Source organism: Solenopsis invicta, chromosome 16, assembly GCF_016802725.1.
Source record: "Solenopsis invicta isolate M01_SB chromosome 16, UNIL_Sinv_3.0, whole genome shotgun sequence".
NCBI lineage: Eukaryota > Metazoa > Arthropoda > Insecta > Hymenoptera > Formicidae > Solenopsis > Solenopsis invicta.
Genome location: NC_052679.1, coordinates 17,803,637 through 17,825,409, shown reverse-complemented (window position 1 = coordinate 17,825,409; position 21,773 = coordinate 17,803,637). Strand labels below are relative to the sequence as shown.

At 40.1% G+C, this 21,773-nt stretch overlaps 1 protein-coding gene across 1 annotated transcript in view; it reads right to left on the bottom strand.

Moving 5' to 3' along the window:
• LOC105207423 (cytoplasmic polyadenylation element-binding protein 2) overlaps positions 1–21,773 on the bottom strand; it is a 163,664-nt gene that overhangs the window by 60,871 nt on the left and 81,020 nt on the right. The window contains exon 3 of the mRNA XM_011176869.3: positions 11,466–11,519. Coding sequence (XP_011175171.1) covers positions 11,466–11,519 — 54 coding nt within the window. The remainder of the gene's footprint in view (positions 1–11,465; positions 11,520–21,773) is intronic.

Genomic DNA, 21,773 nt, shown 5'->3' with positions numbered 1-21,773 from the left:
CATTACAAAAAAAAAAAAAAAAATAAAAAAATAAAACCAAGATTTGCACAGCACAGCCTTACTATTTATTTAATTCTAATGAAAGAAACAACCAAAACATTTCTTCAAATCAAAGAAACTTTTCTCTAACTTTTCTCTAAATTTCTTAAATTCAAGCAAATATTCTTTTACTCGAAGAAACTTTTCTCCGAGTGTAAATTTAAACGATTCCGATCATTTCCATTTACTCGCCAGGAAAATTAGCAAAAAGTTCACGACATTGGATGGATAGACTCCCTAACGAGACAAGCACATGAGTGAATCATTCGTTGCGACAGCATTTTCATTGCCTGGCGCTCGGGCGCTGAATTCAGATAAATAGATAAATATCTATTGTGTAAGGAAATGACAGCGGTTGCGAGAAACTTCGTCAAGGATGCAGAGAATGTGGGACAAGGGGAACCCCGTACCTTGACTTCGCCGAGTTGCGCAACGGCGCCCATCGATTTAATCGGAGTCGTAAAATCCTTTGGATCGATCGATCGGGCGACACTAATAAGCGTGAAATTCACTCGGAAGCGGACACGTCTTGAGCTGTTTGCTTGACGCTCAGACCGTATCAGGCATCTGTGATACTTATAAAAGTATCCCATTAACGGGCACGAAAGTTCCTATTACTCGATGGGACCAATAATAACAGCGCTGTTAATATTATGACGTTATTGACCGAGTAGCGTCTATAATCCGTGAGGACAAATAATATAGGGCCAATGTTTAATTCGTAAGAGCGTAGGTAATTAAGAGACAGTAGCGTCTCACCGCTACGTAAGGTAAATGTGAAATAAATGATAATCCCCGAGGCCGGGAGATGCTGCTTCCGATTTGATTAAATATCCGTCAGGTTAAGCAGCCGAAAACGTATCTCGCTGTTAACGAAGTATACACCGCATGCGTTTTTACCTTCGGCGGTCTAATCAAAAGCCGATGAAATACTGTAATTTACCGTCGCACACAGTTAGACCGTCATTACTCCAATCGTAATAATGAAGCGTTACTTGCGCGCCATTCGTCTATTTCCCGTATCAAGAGCGGCTCGCGCGATTTGCGGTGGAGCAGAAATCGAGTGCGAATGCGAACGCTCGCGACTTTTGTGCCGCGCGAACATGAATACTGTAAGATTCGATGACGCGCGGTATTGTGGTAAAGAGCGAGAATTTTGATTCGTGCGGGATTTTTCAGCGAGTAACTGGAACGAGAAACATAACGCGCGGCCGTGCTTCTCAAATCGCCGCGCGCCCGCGCGGCTACAGTATCTTTCCGCGCACTGTTGCAATAAACTCGTTGCGACGCGATACGCGAGCACAAACGAGCACGGACAGCACGTTTCTTTTTTTCGAAATGACGATTACGACGACTTGCGTCACGCCGCGCGGAACGTCCTCACGAGGCGACATTAAGCGTCATTATTGATGATTGCTAAATAATTTTCGCTAGAAATAACAAGATCATTATTTTGTTGATATAAATTCGACATGAAGTTCAATCGAGGTCAATCATATCGATGATCGTTAACTGTTTTCATAAATATTGATCTTTTAACATTTCTTCTTATTTTACAATACTTTTTACGAATCACTTAACACTGATGTAAAATTTAAATCGACAAAAGTGTTGGTTTTTTTTTAAATGTATAAAAATATTTGAAAAAGCGTCCAAGGTCACGCGGAAAGAACTGTTTTGCCGAAGCATCTAAAAATCTAGCTACACCCAGTAAAAAATTTCTTCGATTCTAAAAATATTTGAACCAAAGAAATTTGTGCATTGCTATACGGTTGAAGAAAAGCTTTTTTGATTAAAAAAAAAAAAAACTTGATTGTTCTTATTAAAATTACAGAAATAATTTCGTTGTGCAACGCAAATAAAAAAGATAATGTGTTCTTAAAATTAGAACATAATCACAACTAAATTATTTTTTACATTTCTGTTAGTACTGTCTTTGAAAAATTATTTGTTTACATTAAACAAATAATTTATTTACTTTAAAAAAGATTAATAACGTCATTTCTTAAAATCAAATAAATTTTTTTTTCCTCAAAGGTATTTTCACTTCAACTTAAAAAAAGGGGAGGGGGGGGAGGGACCAATTTGATCAATTTAAACATAATTTTTCTCTGAGTGTAACTAAATTTTCAAATATTTTAGCAAAATCGTGCAGGTATTATTTATTTAAAATCGTGTTGGAGCGTGTGTGTGTGTTCCTCGATCTTTCTCGGTTTCCGAGACTTTATAATATTTGCGCGCGGTACAGCGGCGTCTTTTGCGGTCGAAACCTTAAAAGCCAGCTGCCACGTAGATTCATATCGCGAGACCTGCATATATCCGAGGGCATCCAGATGCAGTCGTTCGTCGTGGGGTGGTATTCTGCCTGGCTAGTAGAGATTAAAGTAACCGAGCCACCGCAGCTCCCATAAATATTGAACGTCCCCCGGATTTATGGTCGCACCGAGGACGCCGGGTTACGTAGGAGGAAGTTATACGAGTTGCCCGCCTAAAACCGAGCGCAGGGACTACTCCCGCAAGGGTCCGGCTTCTCCTGCCGAGCGAAGGAGCGCGCACGGTCGCGAAAGAGAGAGAGAGAGAGAGAGAGAGAGAGAGAGAGAGAGAGAGAGAGAGAGAGTCCTTCGCTCTGCAAAAGACCCGGCTAATTAATGTATTGTTTCACCGGCTGCGGTAAACGTGCGCCTCCGGAATCTGCATCCGCTGAATATGCAACGTCGTCCACAGCACGGAGAGCGCGGCTCCGGATTAGTGAGCCGCGCTCATGCCCTATGCATACCTATCGACTTTCACTCCTCGCGACGCAAAGAGACCACAGCCCGGGCGGATGCAAGGTAAGAGGCCAATTCGGCGCATCCTCCCGATTTTCGGGGCAGCGACCCGAGAGAGACGTCCGCCCTCGATGTATTGAACGCGTCGACGCTACATTTCGCGAAGAAACAGAATTTTATACGTGAAGAATAACGTTAAGAATAACGGAAAGGCGCCGGCCGCGTATGCACCGTACTGTGCCTTGCGCGAATTGTCACCGATTACGCGGTCGTCGTGTGTGTATATACGTGCGAGTCAAAGCGACGAATTGGTCCACGAAGTAGCGTGAAATTGGAAAGCCGACAATTCCGAGACGTTGCAAGTATCATAATTACAAATTGCACACCTACTTCATCCGCTTCCCTCTTTCGAATAACGAGCGCGCGAAGATAATAACCGCAACGTACCGGCCTCGCGGCATTGATGAACGCGCGAGATAATAAAAAGTGCCTCGTGTCATAACGGATAAAATGTTTTCCGCCGCGCGATGCGCACGTCACAATCAGACGGACAATCAAAGGGGGGGGGGGGGGGAGGGGGGTACCGCTTAATCCTCGGGTACTTTTGACAAGCCCGCGAACACGTAGGCGTGATTTCGCTCGGTCGCGTAACATGATTTACGAGTTTACGCCTCGGTAAAGGTCAAAGGCTCTGCCTGTGGATTGTTAGCGAGTATGCGTTACCTCGTTCGCGCCGATTACCCGCGCGGCAATCGAACGGACGCGTAACATTCCATCGATAGTTATGCAGTCGTTGCGAAAACACTCCACTCCTCTACGGTGAGGAAGGACTCGAACCTCCCGGAGGGACAATTCTGCGAATCGTAAAATTCTCCCCCGAGGAGACGCGCGACGCGACTTCGGCCGACTGTAATTTTTACGACGGCCTGTGAGTCTAACAGGACCGATGTGCTTGACGAGAATAGATATAAGCCGAGGCAAAATATATAACTGTATATAAAAGATTTCTCCTATTTAAGAGAAGCTATTTAATCAAACGTGATTTTTATGTCGATTTTAATAAAATTCAGATATACTTCGTTAGAAAATTTGCTTTGTAAAAAAGATTTTAGCGATTACATACGATTCCAGCAGAAAAGAATTTGTAATGATAACAGTAGTTTCAATACACTAAGAGAAAATTTTTTTTAATGAAAAAGAAATATATTTTCTTAAAACCATACATTTTGATGCAAGCATTTGTTTCTTCTGTCTAAGTAAAAATATTTACTTTAAAGTAAATAAACATATTATGTATATAATTTTGTATTTTTACATTTCTTACTTTAAATAATAATTGTACTAATAAACTAATAATAGATATTATTAAACTTAAATAGTTTTCTCAAGATTAAAAAAATCAGATTATCTTGAATATAAAAAGTTTAATGGCAAATATTTTCTACAACTGCAAGAGAAAAAATTATTTGAATAAAACTTACTTCATTTTATTTACATAAATATTTAAATTAAAAAATTTTTAACATGACTGCAAGTAAATAAGCTGGGAACCACCGAGTAAATAATTTTTTGTTGTAAGATATTTTTTCTCTTAGTGTATAATACACGGAGAGAACAATTTTATTATTAAAAATTTGGCTGTCAAAATAATCATCAAAATAATTATGGACGCTCAAACGTGATAATATGGTTACAAACAAACATTTTTGCAACCAAGTAAACATCCAATACAATTTTTTAAATGATTCAATATAATTATTTTCAGATCTGTATTTTAGCAAAATTGTTATTTCCGTATAAAAGTGTAATTAAATACAACTCTATAATTGCGGTTTTCGCAACTGAAAGAATGGCTTACAATTTTTTTTTTTTAATTCTTTTAAGATTATGGTCAGGCTGTGGTGATTATGGTTGTCATTTCAAGAATTATTGTGTTTCATAATTAATTTATAATACCAGATTTCTATAAACTTGTTCCGCTCGTGTTCAGTTCAAGGCGTAAGAGCACGTTCTTGCACAATATCACGACGCTCTGTGTTCAGCGAAGGCAACGCTGAATCCGGCCAGGAAGTTAATTACCAGCGGTTACTATTGTGGAGAGCCTAACGACCATTCTTTTGAAACCCGTGTCGATTCTTCGAAAGCGCGAATCTGCCACACGAGAAGCGGCTGAATGTCGGATACGAGAAAAGAGAGAGGAGAAAGCTTCAATTGTCTATATAACAAATTAACAAAAAAAATCTTTTTTGATAGTAGAGGACAAGGTACGTGCACCACAAGTACCTCCTTTAGCCGTGTGTTACTTAATCACTAGGCTACGAATGGAAATGACGCGTAGTACGAGGCAATCTCGCCTGCGCTCCACGTGGATGCAGGCCGCGAGCGAAAAACTCTCCTCTTTCGTATTAATTACGAAATATACCCCGTATGTGCGCGGCTGCGTTTCACGCTGTAAGAGCTTCGCGTACGAACAATCGTCGTCCCATCACCGGGGGACCTCGGGCATGTCTGTCACGCGTGCGGTTCCCCGTGCGTGCCCGTGTAATTTCAGGCCGCGTTCGTTTCCCGGCAAGAGGAACGACACCGTCGGGAGTACGTCGATGGAAAATTCTTGAGAGCGAGCACTCTCTAAAAAAACACGAAAGGAAATGACAGCATCGGTGCCTTTCAATAAAACAAAGAGAACGCCGCGGCGATTGAGACTAATATGTATTAATTTATACATTTTATATTTTATTACCTTCAACGATTAAGCATAATTTGCATATGATTTAAAAGAGTATCAGAGAAACCGATTACATTATTTATAAGTTTATACACAGAAATTTGTATTTATTTTTATAGAGAAGAAAGGTTTTGAGAAAACGTGCATTGAGAGAAAAATTAGTAAATTTTAATAAATATTTATTTCGATAATAGTAATTAAATATTTATTAAATATAAATATAAATTTATCTCGTACGTAACAATAATTAATTTAATATATTATTTTTTCCTTACAGAGTACGTACCGTACTATACTTATGTACCGTAAGTGAATTAGTGCTATTCGAATAAATATTTATTAAAATTTAGAATTGTTTTTCTCTCAGTGTATGTGAAGTATTTATTAACGGCCACGCATTACACGGATCTGCTTAGATTAAACATCATGCCGACGAGCGTAAAGTCTGATTAACAGAAATGAAATAATCATGACATTTGGATATAATTCATCCCACATCTCGTACAATTTACAATCGCTTTTATTATAAGCAGAAATTGCATCAGAAAATCGCGCTACTAATCGGATTTTCTGTACGCTAATCACGTTTGCGCATATAAAATATCGACTTTCCCATAGCGACGTTCTCCCCTCACGCGTGTCGTAAATATCACAATGATTTTAAATAACCACCCCCGTGCACTCGTCCCTTCATGGGGGTCGTAAAAGAAAAAGAAAAAGAAAAACAATTTAATTAAGCTTGTAATACGAGAGACGCAACGGTTCTCGTTAAAACCGGATACGGATCGCGAATTACGCAACTGTATCTGCGACGGCAGGAATTCGCGCTGCACCTGTAAAACGCGATGTCATCAGACGTCATCAGCGAAATTCTTTTAGCCGGACGTGTGCGCCTACGAGAAGGAAGATTCCGCGCTCGTGCCGCGATGATTACAATATTTCCCTTCGAACATTTGATACCCGACGTGCGTTTTATTACACGCACGCAGTATAACGCCTCCGTTGATTCTCCGTTCCTGGAAAACACGCGCATCGCGATAGGATACGATAATTAATATACGTGATAGCAACGCCTCTCGATCCGGTTTTGTTAAATATAAATCGCAAGTTACGCGAGGGACGCGAATTAAGCAAGTATATATATACGTTTTCCTTTCGTTGCACCTGTGCATCTCCTTTTATATTCCGCGCATGCGCTTCCCCGCACGTAGAAAATAATGGACTTTTTTGCAAGAGCGCGCTCCGGATACGGTAAAACGATAACGCCGAGCCGCGTCGCGTGTATAGCGAGCGTAGAGTGAATCCAGGACGAAAGTGTGTTGCGACGACGCGACGATCTTCGGTTGTTCCGCGCCGAGCACGGGGAGCCTTTTAACGCTTACGGTATTCGACGCGTACGGTATTGCGGAAACGCACTGGCGAATGGGACGGAGAAGTACCGGGAGAGAATACTATTTCGCCGCGACGTTGAACAGCGCGACACGGGAGAGCGAAACGACTCGTAGACCGTGAAAAAAAAAGAGTCGACAAGCGTAACCGAGGACGACATTGTCGAAAAGTACCGGGGCCAACGTCCGGCGGGGAGGCGATTTCTAGAGGCGCGGTTTTCTAGGATGGATCAATATGTATGGTAATGCGGTCGACCGTACAGGTTGTACACATCAGCATCGTCGACCTACGTGCACACCCGTAACTGTATTATGTATGCGCGCGGTACGTAGTACGTGACTTCTCATATACGTATAATAAACATGTTACGTCGCGGCCTACGGAATACTCGTACACAAGCGTATCGTGAACGCGTGCACCGTGTGTTTATCTTGCGTGTATTAACATCGTCGGGGAATTAAGATAAGGGGTCGGTGTAGTTACGACAATCGGCAGGTCTTGCTCCGCGGGATGGGGAATCATATGCTGTGCGGCATGACAAAGCAAAAGATGTATTTAATTAGGAGATAAACATAAAAAAAATGTACCAACATCCCGCTTAGTCTTATGTCAAATATAGATCTATGACACATATAGATCTTCTAGTTCTTACGCTTATTATTTTTAGTCCGAGAGCGTTACTCATATTTTTCTGACATTAATAATATTCCGGAGTGATACTCTGAGTGAAAATTCATTTATACAATTATGAATTTGTTTTAGATTTTTCTCTGCTACATTGCAAGGTGTTGAAATAACTGAACTGACGCTAATATTTCAAATGTAAAAAAATCTTTTTAAATATTATTTTTAAACTACCAAAGTTTTAATAACAAAAACTTGAATTAGCACCTGGATGAAAATTCATCCAGGCGTAGCACTCCAAGGTTAAATTAATTTGCATGTTGCGTTTATTTTTCTCAAACGTTTTAGTTTATCACTCTATTGCAAAAAACGTGCGTATATATGTATTAATATGTATTATGTAAATATATGTGAGTTCGTGTAAGTTCACGAAACCTGAATGATTATGCGAATCAGTCATTTCTGCGTAACAAAAAGGAAACAAAAAGTTTATCGTAGTGCCATCGATAGCTTAAAAACGTACATCATGTAACACAGTGACTTAATAAAGCTAGACGATCAAAGAATTTTTTTTTAAAGATAATCTTATTTGCAATTTGTTTTCCGGAAAGAACTTTTAAGACTCGTGGCTAAAGGCGGACAAATATTTCTTAAGTAAATTCATAAATTCATTCTTAAAACATTTTATCTTATAGACATAAGGATTAATCTTGGGTGACAAATATCCTGTTAAACAGGATATATTATTGTAAAATAATGTTAGCAATAAAAATTCATGAAATATTAAAGAGAAGAGCTTTATATGGTCACGATTGCGATCCCAAAGCGTATAACCTTATAGATAAATTAGAGGAGGATTTAGTTCCGTTAAATTTTCATAATATACAGTCGAGACAGCAGACAATTAGTAAGCGAGTTACAGAGACATTTCCGGCTCTATTGGGAATGAAAATCGAAATTTACTTTAACGTGTAACTAAACGTCGCATATTCAATGAACTTATAATGCTAAAGCGCTTTGAAAGAAAATTAAGAGATTAACAGCTCTGTCAATTATCCGCGACGAGACGCAATGACATTTCACTTTTTGTCTCGTCTAAAACTTAAAACGCAGAGAAAAACGAAAGAATTACAAATCGAATTAAAAATAAATTATGAGCGTTTTTTTCAAGATGAACTCGTGTCTAAAATAAACTTGATAATCCGACTTAAATTAATTTTACTTGCGCACTTACACTAAAAAACAAGTTTTTTATGGTCAAGTAAATATATTTATTTCCTTGATTTAACTAAATATTAGCTAATATAAAATAATTTATTTTCAAACTTTGGGAAAAATTTTTTCTTAATCAAAGAAATGATGTTAGAATAAATACAAACAAAATTGTTTCCCAGTGTATGTACTTTATCAAAGTAATACTTTTTGGAGTTACAATTAAAAAAGTTTTAAGAGGTGATCTTAAGGAAAGATACAGGAAATATTTCATTTTTCTTAAAAATTTCGAAAACCGCTTAGGATATTTTAATGAAACTTTGTGAAATAAGATAACTCAAGTGGTTTTCGAAATTTTTCCTCCAATTTTGGCACCACGTATCTTTGAAATTAAATCTTTTCGGACATATAATCATATAGTTTTTGACTTGAATCATAGTGTGAGGAATCATCCTAAATTTTTTAGAGTACTTAACGATCACCCTGTATAATTGTCATGTAGTACAATGCATAATAATGAGATATTTAAATCCGTTCTCTTTCTCTAGTTCTCTCTCTCTCTCTCTCTTTCTTTGTGGGAACATTCGATACAAAACAGTTCGATTTTCATTCAGCCGATGTCGATAAATATGCATGTATTACATGCAATGTGCGTGTGTGCAAATGCTCATTTCGGTTCTCAAAATGCATGGTAGAGTTAATAGCCTATTGCCGTTCGTCCCATGGTTATTCCGGGTGAAAAGTCTCTGACCGAGATACCGTGTTTATTTCTTTTCGTTCGTTAATGCCGGCGTATAATGACAACGTCCGACGAAGCAGCGGCCGATTAATTTCGACCTTAGGAGACAAGATTTCCCGGATACGTATTGCGTGCGCATCAATGCACCCGTAATGAGCTATAAAACAGACATAAATGTCTTTGCGCTGTGTATTAAATAATTTTTACTAGTGGCTAATAATAAACCGCCATTTACACAATTTTCTAAACAATATATATATTTTTTTAATATTAAAAAATATTCAACATGTAAATATCAAAATATATTTCAAAAGATTTAGCCAAATATGTACCAAAAGCTGTATATAAACATAAATATTTTTTTCTTCAAGATATTATATACACTGTTAAAAATAAGCAGCAGAATTTAAGGTAACGTAATGGAAGGAAATTTCAAACAAGTACATTAAAAATATTTAATGTCGTCAAAAATATATTGAGCTTCATGCACATATTTTTCAATTATGGGTACATTGAATTTTATGACATTTTTAACATTGTGTGTGTGTACATATACACATACTTGCCAAATTTAGGTTTACGCATTGCAACGCAGATAATAATATTATATGGCTCAACGTTCTTAAACTGTGATAGCGCCGTACTCTTAAAAGCCTACGGGGGACATAAAAAGTCTCAATCTCGACCAGTAAAAAGACAAGTGGACGTTTTACGCACTCGCGAAGTTTTACGCGAAGATCCGAGACTGACACTCGAGTATATTCTCTCGGAGAATGAATTCCGAAACGCCCGGTGAGAAGAAGCCTGGCAATTACTTTTGGATTCTCGCGCGGTTACGAAAATAAATCTGTCCTGCTCGCACTTGCGCGCCGCGTTCCCAGTAAGCCTTTGTGGTGTTAATGACGAACACCACGAGGAGAAATTGCGCCGGGACATCTTTACGATCGAAGCCCCGGCGCGCAGGGCTCAAGATCAACGACACGAACGTACGAACGACGAACACGGACGTGCCGCACACATTACGGGATTTAATTAAAGTACCCGATGTATTTATCAACCCTTCTTCCTAGAAGCAATACAATCCGCTTAAGAAAATTCGTTCTGCGCGTTTCCTTGGCGGGATCGCGTCAGCGGGATATCGCGGGGCAAAACCGAGGCTCTATCACGTCGGACGTTCCCAATGTACATCTCGAATATGGATAGGACGACTCTTTGACTACGTATCGCGCTCTTAGGTCTCTTCGCAAAACGACAAGGTATATAGTACCATTTGAAATTGCTGCACGGAGCTGCGCTAAAACGGCGGCGCTAAAAATATTAACGAGCTCAAACGAGTCCGCATGTTTTCGCGGTTGTGCGAGAGCGAGAGAGGCAGAGACGGGTTAAGCGTTTTACATAACGATTTACGGGCCGATATACCCATCGATTTACAAGCGCGGAATCCGCTCTTCTCGGACGTATTCGCGCTCGAGCTTGTTAGTTCGACTCGCGAGGACAAAAAGTCGCGACGGATCCTTCACTCTCGCGTGAAATTTATGGCGGCAACGATGGTGATGATGGTGGCGGCGGCGGCGGCGCGCTCGCGCTAAATCAAAAACAAAATTTTTGCCGCGGCACGACTCCGGCTACAGGAGCAAAGTACAGGTTGCGGGGCCAGTCCTTCCCCCGGTGGTGATTATGATGAAGAAAGAGGAAGTGAACGTCGCGCGGAGGAGGGCCGCGTTTCCCCGATTGCGGCCGCGCTAGGAAGGCAAGCAGCAGCCGCGCATACCTCTCTTACATCGGGGGGAATATTACGTAACTATAAATTTTAATTGAATCCGCGGGCCGCGCGCGCGGATTCTCTTCTCCCCCCGGTGATCATCTTCTGGCAATAAACGTAACGCGGGACGTATATATCCGCGTGCGAGGAAGACGCGAGGGGGATGCAGAGAGAGGGAAGAGGGATTAACAACTAGTTTTCACTCACCATGTAGCTGCGCGAGCGACTGCAGTGTGTTGGCGGTGTTGCAGTTTATGAATCCTGAAACAGAAACAGAGAATGCGCCGTTACGAAAAATAGTTATTATTTTAATATTTGGCTAGTGGGGAAAAACGCGAATTGTGCGGAGGCACGCTGAAAAGTATATTGATCATATGACTTTAGTAGTGGCATTACGGCAAGATGTAAAATTGAAGATTAAATATAGAGTTGCTTTCTATATGGTTAAAAAGTTTTTTTGATTTGAAGAAATTTTTGGTTGTGCAATACAATTTTTTTTTAAAGAATATTTTTAAAAGCAAAATAACTAAATTATTTCTTACATTTGTCAGTGTGTTCTTTGAATTAAAAAATTATTTGTTTAAATTAAACAAATAATCCATTTACTTTAAAAAAAGCTAATATTATTTTATAAAATTAAACAAATTTTTATTTTTATCAAAGGTATTTTTAATTCGACTAAAAAAGTTTAGAAAACAATTTCATCGATTTAAACGAAATTTTTCTCTGTGCAATTAAAATCTCACGATACTAATTTCTAATTCTGGACTTTTGTATTTGCAAAATAAAGTATACCATACCGACTGTAAAACACAAACGTACTGCGTACAGCGACGTACCATAGTAAAAGCAGGAAACAAAAATTTACGGCGAATTGATTAATTCCGAAACTGTAAAGTACGCGCAAATTAATACACCAGTAATTATACGCTGCGTAATTAAACTGTGAAATGACACGAGCACACAGGCGACGACGGAAATCCGAAAATTTATTGGGAACAAATTAATTAATTTTTACTCCGCGATAACGACACGTCGGAGTGTCGTTATCGCGGAGCAAGAAGTAACATTCTAGAATTGGCTGATTCCGATACCTTTCACTGTCCTTAATAACACGTTATTCTCTCGCTTTCGAAATTAAGAAGAAAAAAAAAAATACACAAACGTGCATTTATATCGTCAAAGGAAAAATGTTATAGAACAGATGGTCTTCACGTCTAAACAATGTCGTGTGAAGTTTCACGCGTGAACGCGCGCACACACACGCGCGCGTCGTGAGCTCAACGCCGGCGCGCCGGTACGTATATAAATGTACATACACCTCGTCGAACATTCCCATGACATAAGATAACCTCTGAACTTAAGGCCCTCGGTCCGACCGGTCGGGCCCCAACCCGCGCGAGCACCCATGATGAAACATTGTGATTTAGGAACGTCGAAACGCGCGCCAAGTCGCGCCGTCGTATTTCCACCTCCGGCGACCTTCCGCTTTCTTCGCCGGCGCGGCGCCGCACACTCCCCCCCTATTTCTCCCCGCACTTTATCGCGTAGTAACTTAGCTTTTAATTTCAATACGGTTTTCATTCCCTTCGAGCAGGGTGAGAGTCGAGTGGCGACTTTCACGCTAATTAGCGCGCACCTTGGCTCGTTTGCGGAGGAACCTCGGCCGAGACCGGTATCGCGCGTGTCGTCAAACGACTTCGTTAGACGAATATAGTACTAAGCTTGACGAATCGACAATTTTTGAAGTCCGTGTAGAAACGCCTTTGTGGAGTCCTTGAAGATTCATATAGGTCAGCCGACGAGTACATCGCAATATCGACCGATGACTAATGTCCCGTATAAATCACGAAGAATTTATGTAGTCAGTTCGAGAATAAAAAATTTCCAAAGAGCTCAAAACACATTGTCAAACGTGGAAATTATTGTAGGAATTATCGTGGAAGAATCCTTCCAAAAATTTCTCAAGGTCTTTTAAACTTTTTCATCAGACAAGACGGCAACTTCGTTCTATTTTCTACATTGAGAAAAATATCAACCAAATATTTAGTTAAATAGTGATCAGATAAATTTTGTAATTACTGATATCAAAAATTTAGTTACATTTAACAAACCATTAGATTATGGTTTTTTAAAAACAATTGTTTGGTCAAAACAACTGCATACTAAATAATTATAACTATAAAATTCATTTGATCACTATTTAGCTTTGGTCTATCTCACCAAATATTTCTATCGTAGTCACCTGATACCAACGACGCGTAAAATATCCAACAGTCTGAGGTTTCCGAACGGAAAGGCATACAGTTTCTGTTTGTCTATCTCGCGCGATAAGATTAGCGTGATCCGTGGGATTCCACGTCACACGTGGAATGTCTCGCGACCGGGATTATGATTGCGAGTTGTACGTACCGGATAGGCGGGTATAATCGTGTTAAACGGCGATGCGCGTTCTGGGAACCGATCCGGGATGTTCCACTTGGCGATTCGCGCGTATTTGCTACCGTAACCTATCACCCTAATCATCTCTCGGCCAATGTAAATAAGAACGAACCGATCGCTGCGGCGAAAACTGCGATGCGTTATCTCGCCTTTGAGAATCTGCCATGGTCACGCAACGTCGCGCTCTCCCTGCAATTGCCCCCTTCGTTCGAGGTATTTCTGCGATTGATCGATCGTAAGAAGTGCTGAGGGCTTTGCAAGCTAGTTAGCTCGTTTCCTGATTAGAGTACACATCGAGGAAAAAAATTTCAAATTGCCAGAAGCAAATGTCACACGTGATGTCTTCTTTGACATTTAGTAGTTGTAAAAAAATTTTATCGTGATGAAATTTCTGTGACATATATCGCGTTTTTATTATTAATTGATTTATTGTTACGAATAAAATGTTGTTTCGCCGTATTTAAATAAAGATTTATTTCAGTGAAATAAATTTATATTTCACAAAGTAAATTATTTTCAAGTATCCTTTTTTCAGTGCGCATGATTAATTTCATTCAAGATTCAAATAGACTTTGAAAATTTAGCCGCGAAACTGAATTAATAGAAGTAATTTCTCTTCCAGATTTTAAAAAAATTTATTTAAATATCATTCTGTATTGTATGATTCTTCGCATTCACAGCGAGAGATTATCATGAGAATTTTTTTTTTACCACTGTCACCATCTAACGAGATTTGATGAATGCTTTGAATAGGCAAGTGTTTGCTTTCTTCAGCATCAGAATAAAAGAGATATTACTTCGAACGTTGTATAAGGCATCTATATATCTTCTTTATTAGGTACGTCCTGTTATACTATATCTAACAAGTAGGCGACACGTGTCCTTATAACACCTGAATTGACGCAACATTTTTTTCGCCTTCGAAGGAGGTATGCCGACACATGTGGCGAACAGCGTCGCGAGAGAAAGAGAGAACAAACGAGTTAATAAAAAAAATCGTAATTCGAGTCGTAATTTGTCCAGTTGTCGCATTCGCGATCGATCGGTGTTGATGATGTAAAATCAAAGAGGAAACAGGAAGATCTCATCGCATAATCGATCCTAATTTGAATTTTTGATGCTGCCATCGGCACATGCACTGCGACATGCACGTTGCGCCAGCGCGTGCCTGACAGTGTTTTCTTCCGCAGGCCGTGGCATCGTGACTAATTTTCTACACCGTTACAATAATAGCAAGCGCAAGCGCAAAAACGTTCTCCGTGCGTCCGGTCGACGAACTTACGCATGGCAAATAAAGTAGCGATATCATTTCACGTCGCGTGCGCCACGGTAACAGTTATTAGCAGAATTATCGAGACGCCAATCGCGGTTCATTCTTAAGTATGCCTTGAAAATATAAACGAGATCTTATTGCTCGATTTGTTCTTATCTGTTTAGTCCTCGTCTTAATTTTTACACAACGACGTTTTCAACGGTATCAATTTTGAGCAATCTTAATGTAGTTTTGATTCGCGGGTGACGTTCTGCAATAAAAGATACTTCAAAGATTGCGAAATAATGCGAGACAATCAAATTTTTCCGCAAGAAACTCGATTCCTACCGCGTTTATCGGGTAATCAAAGGTGCTGTCGTTACCTGAAGCGTCGGCGATAAATATTGATTGTCTGAGAGGCGCTTAAATAAAAGTGCCTGTCAACGATCGCGCGCTCAAAGACGGTGAAGCGAGCGAGCAAGCGAGTGAGCGCGAACGGGGAATGTGGAAGCCGTCGTTTTCACATTTTGCGAAATCGCGTCGCATCTATAGCGCTCTTTAAAGTTGATTCACTACCAAAGAAGAAGAAGAAGAAGAATGAAGAAGAAGAGATCCGCCTGCTGTGCTCGTGTCGGCATTAACATTATCCCCTGACAATTTGCTCCACGGATTTTACTTTCACGGTGCATCTATTCACGTATCGATCGCTATTATCGATGATCGAATCAGCACGTATGCGCGTAAACTTATTCACATGGCGCTAGATAAAAAAAAAATTATCGGAAAATCCAAATTGGATTTTAACAGCTGCAAAATTGCGAAATAAAGACACCAGTGAAGTGTAAAATTTATATTTCATTAGTATTTTTCGTAGCTGTTATTATTGTATTATATATATATCCCAGTGCTGAAGAAAATAAGTTGAAATAGAAAATATTTATTCAAAAGATGTATCTATAAAAAATAAAGTATTTTTGTGTACTGAAAAAACATATTTAATATTTATTGTTAATTTGCTTGAAATAAAATAGTTATTTTATTATACATTTCGATGTGTCACGGATAAATAAGTTTTCTCTATTTTCTGCAGTTTATTTATGCTACTTTATACTTCTTAAAAATAGAAAATAGAACCTAAGAAATAGAAAGCAGTAAGACTAAAATAATTATCTACTTGACAAGTAAATTTATTTTAAGACATGTTTATAAAAGAATAAACTACATCTATATATCTATAAAATGCACACTGTTATTTTTTATATTTCCTTACTATTTTCTATTTTATACTCTAAAGAAATTAAAAGTTAGTAAATAAACAGTAGAAAATAGAAGAAACATTTATCCACGTCCTATCAAAATATAAAATAAAAATCTCATTAGCTTTCAAGTAAATATACATGAATGTTAAATACAATTTGCTTTTTTTAACATTTACTACACAATAAACTTATTTCAACTAATATTCTTTTAAATGTATATACTTTAAATAAACATTTCTATTGAATCTTTTTCAATTTTTTTCCAGCGCTGCTATATATTTCGGTATGTATGTGCGCGTTCTATCATTTGCGGATACTGCAAATGTTTTCTCGATACTTTCTTTTATCGACGCACTAAAGCTATCGACTTTTCTGAGTTTCCTACTCGACAGTTATCACAACTGCACGCGAAGAGAGAGAAGCGTCGATAGAATTCACACGATTATCACCAAGGCAGTTCGCAATAACAAACGTAATAAGTTTTAAAGTCTCGCGATTATAGGTGTATCAAAGTGAAATCTTACGGGATAATAAATGTTTTACAAGTGCCGTAAATTTCATCGTAAAGAAGTTAATTGTTAATCGACTCCGCGGCGACCGCATGTCTTGAGACGTACTTAATTACGAAATCTCGACGAGAGCCTGGCTGACAAGCGGTAGCGCCGGCCACGATCGAGTGCGCGCTGCGTGGCCATGCGGAAAGGAAGCCGGCGATGCTCTTTTCCCTGGACGTCGTCGGTCGGGGGACTTGACTACCTCCGGTTACGCTGCCGTCGCTATTGCGATAGCGGCGACCTTATCTCGCCGCGGGTTCACCGGTAGCCGTCCTCGCACGTTCGTGTTGCAAGCGCGAAGGCATATACTCTTTACATTGCGATCTTATCTCTCCAATATTGCCGATATTAATTAATTAAACGGTTCTGAGTCAAAATGCCGGGAAGGTATACCGACGTGGACGGCCTTGAAAAGCGGAAATGGAGAAGACGCCGAGGCACTTGTGAAGCAATCACGTTTCCGCGACGGTCTTGCGTAATCCTCTGTCGTCATCCTCCTTTCGAAGACGAGTAAAGTTCGAAGAAAAAGCAAAGAAAAGGGAGAAGCATAAAACCCAGCTTTCTCCCGAATGCGACGCACCGAAAAGAGACATGTGAAATCTAATGGTCCCGAGCGCACGCTTCGATCCTACGCGATTGTGCCCACGTGCCATGCTTTAAGTATACTTGATTACTCGCTTTTATGAGAAACGGAGCGAGGGGTGGGGAAGAGAGAGGATTACTTGCCGCAACTGCGCGTCTTTCCGGAATTGCTCCGGTTCTCAACGGAGAACGAGACGGCACGAACTTCTGCTCCCTAATTGTCCCAGCGATTGTCTTCTATTAATATTTAGATAGAAGTAATTGAAATCTGGGCGAGATACATCGGGATTCCGTATGTCCCAGATACACGTACATATATCTACCTCAACTTTCGAAGTACGACGGGACGTATTGCTTGAAGAAACGTTTTGTTAAAAATTTTTGAAAGAATACCTCCGCGTCCCGGCGGATATTGCAAAGAAGAAGATTCACTCTGAGAATACTTTGGAGCGCCAAAGTATGCGCGTGCCGGTAGTTATATATTAATGTAGATAAAAATATTCTTAGACATTCGCCGGATAGCCCCGTGCTTACGTGGGTTATCACGATTTCCCAGCGAGATACCTCGACGAAATCCCGCAGATTTCCTCCGACTGTGCGAGCTGGAAGCCAAAATTGTGCGACACTGAAGCTATACGCGACGGCAACTTCTCGAGAGGCTTTTTTTGCAACTTTCTAACTTTGTAAGTGAAATAAGGTATACAGTGGGAATAAGATGATGTATTCTTTATGCCGGGATATAAAATAAAACGGATTTTACACAAAATCCCGCTGTCGTAATTTATTATGGTCGATCGGTGCGCGAGCCCTCATTTAACCGACTTTCTCGATTACATGGAATTAGTATTTATACTATAATCAATATACTTGGAGTAACTTTCACGCTGTACGTACAAGTTCGCCACTTGGCAGGCTATCGCTAAACGAATTCACTTCCAGGAAGCGATAAAACAATTTTGTTTTCTTTCTTCTTGCGAGTAAACTCGCAAGTCTAGTTTATCTGCCGATAAATATTTGTCGCCATTGATAATAATGAAACCAATACGTCGTCGTAGATTTGCGAAATGTGCCGTCCGACGATTACGAGCCCTCGACCCGAGCTCGATAGTCCAGTTCCTTGATCGAGCTCGCGGAAGGTACTTGCGTTATACGCGCGCGCGTGTGTATCTCGAGAACTCTCGACAAAATTGCGTCATGCCTTAAACAACTTTCAATTGCGTAAATTAATACGCGTTGCCATCTGCCTAATTATCTGAAGTACCGAAAGGTACAGGCGTGGAAAAGCCTGCGGTCGCGACAGGGATACGCGGCGGCGCACGCTCGTTGCGAAATGCGCAAAAGCGTGCAATACGCGCGCGGGACGAACACTCCGGTGCATTCTCATGCGAGAAGTTACAATTGTGACGACATGTCGTCTCTCTCTCCCTCTCTCTCTGTTCTTGGCAAGATGATTTCAGAAATTACGTACTATTGTCGGTTTCCTGCAATTTCGTCAGCGTGAAAGCGTTATTAACGGTTCGAGGAATCGATCCGATCGCGTCGGCCAATAAGAGTTTTTTCCGTTTTCCTCGATTCGTCGCGTTTTTTTCCCCCTTATCTCTATCTCGCTCTCTTTCGTCGACAATCTCGACGCAAAAGCGGTAAAACTCTCGTTCCCATCGAAAGCCTATCGAGTGTCTCTCCGCTCGAGAGGTATACGTCGATGGGAGTGAATCTCCGAATACTCGCGAGATAACAACGATAAAGAACGAACACAAACCCGAACGTAACGAGCTTCTCGATGCGTTATTCAAAGAGGATACCACCCTTCGATGGCCCTTCCACCCCACCGAAGAATCTCGGCGGCGAAATAAACGAGATACGCGCGGCACGAGTCAATGACTCACTTTTCTCCCGTCCGAGGGAAAAATAGCCATGAGCCACGAAGCCATGACGGCTTGACTTTTTGCCAAACGACCCTGTCCCCCGCGACACGCCGTCCGTTTGGATAAAATTTCCGAGCGCTTTCTCCTCCGCCGCTAAAAACCTTTGCGGATTATTCTCCTCGCGCTCGATTGGCCGAGCGCAGCGAGCGGCTCCGAATTACTATGCAAGAGACTGCGGAGCTATTTGCTCTCGCCGTTCGATTTCTTTAGTCTTGTAAACAAAAGGGGGAATAATAAACACGCACACGTAGCATGAATCACTTGAAGAATGTGATACAAATTTCGCTCGTTTCAGGTAAATTAAGATGCGTATGTCTCTCTCTCTCTCTCTCTCTTGCGCGAGATATTAAATAGCACTTAATCAAGACGAACGTTTGATGACAAAGATTTAGTATTCTTTTATTACCCGTCGCGCCGAATCGCGTCGCACAAACACGTTACACATTGAGAAAAATATTTGGCGAGATAAATCATGAAGCGTTCAGTTAAATAGTGATCAAATAAATTTTATAGTTACAATTACTAAATTGTTTTGACAGAATCTGCAGCCTTAACCAAAGAACTTTATTTATAGTACAACTTATGAATAATCAGTTTCTTTAAACGTATATTAAGCTTTTGGTATCGATAACTACAATATTCATTTGATCATTACTCAACTACACGTTTGAGTAATAATTTCTCTCAGTGCAGACAGGACATGCTGGCACGTGTCGCGATTTTATTGTCACGTAACGGATTAAATTTTGGAGTTCGTTAGCGTTGCATCGATCTCGTCTAAAAACGCGATCTTGCTGACACAGCTGTCGATTTTGTCGAGAGATCATCTTGCTCGAGTGACTTTTACGGTTGCAGCCGCCGATTGCGAAACACCCGGTAGCAGCGAAGCGAGGAGCGGCAAAAAGAAAAGAAGAAAAAAAAAGTGAGAAAGTAACGCGATCGCGTAGACCTGCGATATCACGATTTTCATGTGGGAGATTTACCGTGCCTCGCGACTTAACGAGAAGCGACTAATGGCCTTCTCCTTAGCCATCTCGTCGGAGGATCGGCGATGCGCGGAGACGCGATATCCCCGATTGGAGCGCGAAGCACATGTGGGGTCCTCGCACGAGGATTCGTCGAGGATGGATCGCGATCGTGAGACGCTCTCGAACGCGGAAGTTTTATCAGGTTCAGGGCCGCAGCCGAGACTCTTCTCGCGAGCTATTAAGTTTATGCCATTTATTAAACATCCAGAAATCTTGTCGATGATGGAAACGTTCTGCGATTCGAAAGTTTCTTGAAAATTCTCTGGGGGAGGGGGGGGGGGTCTCTCGAAAGATTTTTATTTCTACGTCTTATTAATCATTTTGCTTCATCTCTTTATTACTTTTTAATGTCCCGTTTCTTCGCGTCTTTGAAACTAAGTCGCTAACGTGTATTTAATCCATCGCCGGTCGTGAACTCGTGTTTCTACTAAGTCGACTACCGGGATAACGATCGAAACGAAGCGCCCCCGGATTCCCCGTGGATTTACGGGCCTCTCACGTATGGTCGATCCGTGCGGCAGATGCAAACTAGCGGTGCCTCGATACATAAACGCCGCGCTCGTCGATGCCGTGTGCCCGTCTTAAACACGAATTCCAGTGCCCCATCGTGCGAATCTCGGCGCAGCGTACCATTATCTAGACGATCCCGAGTTAACGAATTTTTGCGCCCGCCATTCGCAGCTGTATGTACACATTGCTTAACCATCTGTGTCGACCGGGGCATCGTTGCTCGGTAAACGGATGCAAGAATCCCCCCCACCGTATTTCGAAATATTCAAACGCGTCAATGATTGGCGATAAGAACTGAATGGCTTCCTCGTTATCGTAAACGTTGTTGCGATTATCAAGCATTAGCATCGTACAATGCCATTTATTTCTTGTTTGTACTTAAAAAGATCGTTTAAGAAAGGCTATTTTTGTCGTTAAAAATCTCAATTGTACATACACACTATTGTAATTGTATACATTTCTCATGTACGCTAAAAAAAAAATTTTATATGTTCAAGTAAATATATTTATTTTAACATCGTTTCCTTGATTCAAAAAAATATTTTTCAAGTTTAAAAATAAATTATTTTATACTAGTATTTACTTATTTAAATCAAGAAAACGATGTGAAAATAAATATATTTACTTGAAAACAAAAACTTTTTTTTTCAGTGTAAAAAAAAGAAGATAAGAAAAAATCTTTGAGTGATAAGTGCAACAATTAGTAAAAAAAGAGACTGTTAAGAATAATCAACACACTGAGAAAAAAAATCGATTAAATTTTTTCAGTTCAAGCATTTATGTAATTGATTTAAATACATAAATATTTGAACTAAAGAAATTTAATCAAGTTGAAAAATTTAGTCAAGTAAACAACTTTTTTTCTCAGTGCAGATAATTTAAAATAATGACTTCTTAAAAGGTTAAAAGATTACTTCTCTGAGATAAGTATACCTAGAAAAATTTGATGAAGTTGCCCTGCCC